The following is a 7,301-nucleotide window of genomic DNA, read 5'->3' as shown; positions in this document are numbered from 1 at the left end:
AACATGAACAACAACATCAACAACAACAACATCGTCAACAGAGCATTACCTATGACAAATCATCCTCCAGTTGCATCGTTAATACGTGTCTATCACAAGAAAAACTTGCTTAGCAGACCGCGAACTGAACATACGACAGGAAGGGGTGGACAAACTGGCCAAAAATACACCAGTAAAGTTTTGGAGGTTATCATCATTGTTATTATTATTATTGTTGTTGTTGTTATTATTATTATTTTGTTGATACTATTGTTATTTTTATTAATGTTGTTGGTGTTTTTTTTAGTTCTTTGGCGTTACTAACTTTTGCTAGAATTTAGATTTTGTTAAAAATATTATCACTGTTCACTGTTTGGTCATAAATTTTTACTAACTGACTGATCGAATGATTGGTTGATTGAATGATTGATTGAATGATTGATTGATTGATTGATTGATTGATTGATTGATTGATTGATTGATTGATTGATTGATTGATTGATTGATTGATTGATTGGTTAATTGATTGATTAATTAATTAATGACTTTTTATACGTTGCTGTTGGTCTTTCAAAAATAGTTTTTAATATTCGGTGTATTAGTATTAATAGCAGTTATTAATATCAATACATTATTCCATTGAAGCAGGCTGATAAAACGAACAACAACATCAACAACAACATCAACAACAACAACAACATCAACAACAACAACATCAACAACAACAACATCAACAACAACCAAGATGATGTCTTCATGAAAGTTGTGAATGCCTACCTGAACAACAACCCGAAAAACACCAAAGAACACGAATCATACGTGGAGGCCAAACAGGATCTAACTAATCACCACAATGCCAAGATCAACAAAGTGAGATGTTTTCTTTTTTTTTATTTTTTGTTTGTATGTTTTGTAAGGTATGTATATTCGATTGTATATCTTGTCTAATATTTGGTTTCTGTCAAATTTATATTTAGATAGTGTGTGTGTGTGTGTGTGTGTGTGTGTGTACGTACGGTTGTTTATGTGCTTGTGATTTGGTTTTTGATAATGTTTAATTTAGATATATTCAGTTTAGATCACTTTATGTATTTAAGATAATATTTGCTTTTTTGAAACATTTTCATTATAAAATTTTTATACATAGATAGAATAAATTTCTCTGAATGATGTTGAAATATTTGTGTTTGTGTGTGTGTAAAAGTGTGTGTGCCTGTGTGTGAGAGAGAAAGAGTTAAAACATGTCCGTGTGTGTGTGTGTGCGTGCGTGTCTGTATGTAAGCGTGTCCGTGTGAGTTTGTTCATAATCGTGTTTTAATGCACTCACCACTGAGCAATTAAACGGCTGAAATTATTTCACTCACTCATTCATGACGTCACGTTCTGAGTTATTTATTGCCACTCCTTTCTTCTCCTCCTTGCTTTTGGTTATAGTTTTTTTCCATTCTTCTCAATCATTTCTTAAATTATTAAAATAAATTATAAATACGGAGGTATATTTATATATGGTGTCGGGGTTGAGGTGTTTGCTGATGCTGTTGTAGTGACCGCCTTCGAATGCCAAGTAATCCCCGTTTATCACATGATGCAATGTTGTTGATGCTTCTGTAGAGAGAGCTAATAATAATAATAATAATAATAATAATAATAATAATAATAATAATAATAATATCAATAACAATAATAACACGCATTATGTTCTTTTGTTTTGTTCACGTGATATTTTGCGGTTGTTGTGACGTGTTGGGAATTCCTCTTCGTCTGTTTACAACTCCAGCCACCCCCCGTGTCGTATGCATCGTCTGATTGGACTCCAACACGGCCATGTTTATCGATAAATATTTACCCTTTCTTGCTTGAATGTTTGTGAACAATATGTACGAACACACACACGCATGCACACACACATACACACACAAACAACACACACACAAAGTCAAACACCTCACAAATACATGGCAAAATACCTATAGTAGTACGCTCAACAAATATTCCGTATACAAAAGTACCTGGAATTGAAATATAGTAGTGGAAGGTGTGGCGTATGAAATGAACCTGGGCTTAACAGGCCTGGCAATATCTAAAGAAGAGGCAACTCAAAATGCATGCTATTCTATCAGCGAAATTGGAATGCTTTTTTTAATAGGAAAGTTTTTTCTCATCTTTTTCTCATTTAAATAAAATAGTAATAGCAGTAGCAGCAATAGCAGTAGCAGCAGTAATAGTAGCAACAGCAGCGGCAGCTGCTTACTAACATCAGCTGCAGTGGTAGTAGTAGCCGCAACAACAACAGCAGTAGTTAAAGTAATTTCGTTGTTTTTGTTGTTGATGATTTTGTCGTTATCATTGGCTTGGTGTGGCTCTGCACGTTATTTTTGTGTTTTTTTTTTATTTTTCATGTCTCGCTACTTTCGTTCGATGAAGTTTGTTTGAATGTTGCCAAGCTGTTGTTGTTGTTGTTTTATATAAGTTGTAGCGACTTTGTGCTTCGTCCCCGCTGTTTCTCTCCTTTTTATTGCCTACCTAGCGCCATATGTTGGAATGTTTTTTTTCGTTATTTTTTTTCATTTGTTTCACTCGTGTTCTTCTTTCAATTTCCTGTTACTTTTATTATTCTTAACATTGTTTTGCCTCTCTGCCTTACTCTTTTTTTCTCTTGATTTCATTTTCTCTTGTCTGTTTTTGTTGAAGAGATTGGTGAACATTTGAAAAATTTCACACATGGGATTCTACAGATGTTCCGTTTTGTGTGTGCGTGCATGCGTGTGTACTGCGTTGCACGTATCTGTGTGCGTGTGTGTTTGTTTGAGTGTGTGCGTGTGTGCATGTGTGTGTGTGATTGTGTGCGCTGTGTAATCATCTGTAAGTGTGTAACTTTACGTGTATATACTATACAGTATTTGTATTTTATACGTCTTAGTAGCAAATCAGTGTTTGTATCTGTATATATGTTAATATTCGTTCTTTAATACAAAACATAAATGAATAATTACATATACTGTATGTGTGTGTATGTGTGTGTGTGGTGTGTGTGTACCTTGTACGGATGTGTGCGTGTTATTGTATGTTTTGGTAAACTACTTAATATTATAAATTTATTTATAAATTAAAAATTAATTTCTAAGTTTAGTTAAGTTTGTTTATCTTCATATTTGTATAACATTACGGATGAAGATGATGATGCTTACTGTAGTTTAGTTTGTATTTAACTTTAAAGTTTGCACGTTATTGTTGTTGTTAGCTTGATGATGTATTTATTTCTATGTACGTGTATTTATCTGTCTCGATGTGTACTTGTTTGTATTTGTATGGGTATGTATGTTTATAGATTAACGTTCATTTATGCTGTTTATACTTCCTTTTAATTTTTCCATCGGCACGTTGGTTTATGGGATGCTAATGTTTTTGCACATGAGGTGTTCCCTTATATATCGAAGTGCTGCATAGTTTTTTATTCATGGTTATCCGTATCAAAATGTGGGTACAGTTTTGCATTTTGGGTATTTTGTATTGAAATTTGTCGTAATCTGTATTAAAATTTTTTTTACATTAAATTGTGGAATGAATCAAATTGTATACAGTTTTGTATTTGGTATTTGGTTGAAATGTGGGTATAGTTAGTATATAAGGTATTTTCCACTCAAATGTGGGTATAGTTTGGTATGTTTAGAGGTATTTTGTATTGAAACAATCAATCACCTCGGGGATCTGCTGAGTTTGTGCAGTGAATGACTTGATGAATGGGAAAGATTTTTTACTTGCCTCACTTTTATTTCTTTCATTTGATGCTAATGCAATATATTTCCTCCCTATCTAAATATCAATAAATCTGGTTTGGTTGGTCTGTGTGTGTGTGTGTGTGTGTGTGTGTGTGTGTGTGTACTATGTACGTGTGAGTGTATACTATGTACGTGTGTGTGTTGCGTATGTGTGTCTGTATGCATATCTATACGCTATTTTTAAACGGTCATAATTAAACTTAAATATTTTGTAATTATGTTACTTCTTAGCTTTCTAATTAACGTTTGACTATCAATGGCATATTTGTATAATGTGTATATACAAACTGTGATACAAATTTTTATACGAAAAATACAAAAAAATGTAAAAGAGTACCTATAATAAAGAGCCAAACAAAAATAATAATTTGTATTAAAATGCAATAAGGTGTGCGGCCGGCAAATTAATTCTGATCCATCATGATTTACATGTAACACCGTCCAATAAATACCTTTGCAATTTCTATACCCCTTGTACCACCACCCAGCCTACATACAACTTTTGTATGTTTGTGTAAACTGTATGATGTTTGTATGTGTGTGTATATATATGTATTGTATGATGTTTGTATGTATAAAATGTTGTGTGCACGTATGCATATAAGTTTGTATGTTTGTGAATGTTTTGTGTTGGTGTGTAGGTTTATCTATGTGTGTGTGTGTGTGTGTGTGTGTGTATGTGCAAGTTTATTTTAGAGCGATTTTTTTTCATTTCATTGTATGAGCAAATTGTTTTGAAATTGCTTTGGGTTTGTATGTAGGCATCTCTTTGCATGTAGTTTTTTCAATGTATCAATAGTTTCTATGTGGTTTGTATGCAGTTTGTGTGTAGTTTGCATGTGATTTTTATTTAGTTTATTATTATTATTATTATTATTATTATTATTATTATTATTATTATTATTATTATTATTATTGATATATTAACTGTTTAATTAATTTAAATGTCTTTTAATTTGCTTAAGAGTTATTATTATTAGCAGTAGTAATAGTAATAGCAGTAGTAGTAGTAGTAATAGCAGCAGTAGTAGTAGCAGCAGCTGTAGTAGTAGCAGCAGCTGTAGTAGTAGCAGCAGTTGTATTAGTAGATAAGCAATGTTAATGGACATAGAGTTGAGCCATCGGCTTCATACATGGTTTGATAAACAGTATTTGATAAATAATGTTTGTGTTGGTACGTGTGTATATGTATGTCTGTGTGTATGTGTGTGCGTGCGCGAGTGTGTGTGTGTTTATAATGCAATAAATATAGAACTAGTGCTGAAAATAGATAGCAAACATGCTGATAAAAAACATATTAATTTAGGCACCTAGATATGTGCCAACGATACCTACCTACCTACATACATACATACATACATACATACATACATACATACATACATACATACATACATACATACATACATACATACATACACACACACACATACATACATACATGCATACATACATACATGCATGCATACATACATACATACATACATACATACATACATACATACATACATACATACACGAAGAGTCTGTAGAGATTATAAATGTTCCATTATATCCTATACATCACTCACAAGTTGTTTTGATCCTTTTCTGTTTACTCTTTGAGATATGATGCATTATACACACATACACATACACACACACACACACACACACATACATACATACATACATACATACATACATACATACATACATACATACATATTTGAATTTGAACAGAATTTTATTCGGCAAAAGCACCGGAGATCAAGATACATATGTATGTATAGACCACCTTAACTAAAAACTTTGCATAGCAATCAAAAGACATCTCAAAGTGAAATTTAAAATTTTTTAAAGAATAAACAAAATTAAACGGAAATATTCAACAAAGGATAATTTAATAAATAAAAATTGAAACTAGCATACATACACGAATTTAATAAATAAAAATTGAAATTAGCATACATACACACAAACATACATGTATATACAAAACACACATATAGATACATTTAAATACAAACATACATGTAAATACAAATACATGTAAATACAAACATACATGTAAATGCAAACATACATGTAAATACAAACATACATATGTAAAAACAATATTTATGTACGTGTTTATGTATTAATTCGTTCAAAGCTTCTACTGCATTGTACTAGCATTCATTCATCGATTCATTCATTCCTTCGTTCATTCTTTCATTTGTGTATTTGTGTCTTTCTTTCATTCATTCTCTACATATATACACGCACACTCACAAAGACGTACACATATAAAATACATACATGCGAATACATATATCGATATTTGTGTGTGTATGTCTGTGTGTGTGTGTGTGTGTGTGTGTGTACTGTACAGGTGTGTACATTTCGATATTTTTTTGTAATTTTTGTTCTCACACGAAAATATTCGTTTGAGGCATCTGCACACGTTTTGCAATCGAAACAAAACACAAAACGTTTTTTGTTCTTTGTTTTTTTCACTGTCGATGGTTTTGTTGTTGTTGTTAATGTTGTTGTTGTTGTTGTTGTTGTTAATGTTGTTGTTGTTGGTGGAGTTGTTGTTGGTGTTGTTTGTGGTGGTGGTGGTGATTTTTTTATTTATCTATTTTTTTTATTTATTTATTTATTTTTTTTATTCATTTACTTATTAATTTCGTTCATTCATTCATTCATTCATTCATTCATTCATTCCTTCGTTCGTTCATTTATTTTTTCATTCATTCGTTTGTTCGGCCATCCGTTTCTTCTTTCTTACATTCTCTCGCTCGCTCAGCCACTTTCTATTCAATGATTCGTTTAGAGTCATGGCAGCGTTTAATCAACCCGTTATTTTGTCATTAAAATCTCGTTAAAATTTCAATTGCTCAATCATTCACTCATTCTTTCTTTTTCTATTTTTTTCTCTTTCTGTCTATCTTCTTTTTTCTTTCTTTTTCTCTCCCTTTCTCTTTCTTTCTCTCTCTCTCTCTTTCTGTTTCTCTCTCTATGTATCTATCTATCTCTATCTAGCTATAACATTTTTAGTTAGATAGTTTCCATGTTTTCATGACGACCGTGATGACGATGATGATGATGGTAGCCATGATGATGATGATGATGATGTGATGATTGTGGCCTGATGATGATAATGTGGTGATTGTGGCCATGATGATGTGGTGCTGGTGGCCATGATAGCGACAACAATGACGATGATGATGGCAGCGCGGTGAATAAACAAATGTATGTGTATAGGCAACAATGAAAACGGATGAAGAGCGCTTTCAGAAGTCTCACTTTACATCCATCATCATTTTTTCCACTCTTCTTCTCCTCTTCTATAATAATAATAATTATTATAATAATAATAATAATAATAATAATAATAATAATAGTAATAATAATCATGTCATTATTATTATCATTATTAATATTATTATTATTGTTGTTAATAATAAACTGTACAAGTAGATGATTGAATTGCCTTACAAGTTCTGCGGATACGATTATTATTATGATTATTGTTATTATTATTACTATTATTGTTGTTGTTATTATTGTTATTATTAT

At 31.6% G+C, this 7,301-nt stretch overlaps 1 protein-coding gene across 1 annotated transcript; it reads left to right on the top strand.

Annotated features, from left to right (window-relative positions):
* Positions 1 to 3: 3 nt before the first annotated feature.
* Positions 4 to 2,005, top strand: HELRODRAFT_161670 (hypothetical protein; the record flags this gene model as incomplete). Its single annotated transcript, XM_009021563.1, has 3 exons — positions 4 to 186; positions 628 to 849; positions 1,916 to 2,005. 3 exons carry the CDS (start codon positions 4 to 6, stop codon positions 2,003 to 2,005), a joined length of 495 nt encoding a protein of 164 aa, XP_009019811.1.
* Between the last annotated feature and the right edge of the window lie 5,296 nt (positions 2,006 to 7,301).

This window comes from Helobdella robusta, assembly GCF_000326865.2.
Source record: "Helobdella robusta unplaced genomic scaffold HELROscaffold_3, whole genome shotgun sequence".
NCBI classification, from domain to species: Eukaryota; Metazoa; Annelida; class Clitellata; order Rhynchobdellida; family Glossiphoniidae; genus Helobdella; species Helobdella robusta.
Note: the sequence above shows the minus strand (reverse complement) of the source record. Positions and strands in the feature narration are given on the sequence as shown.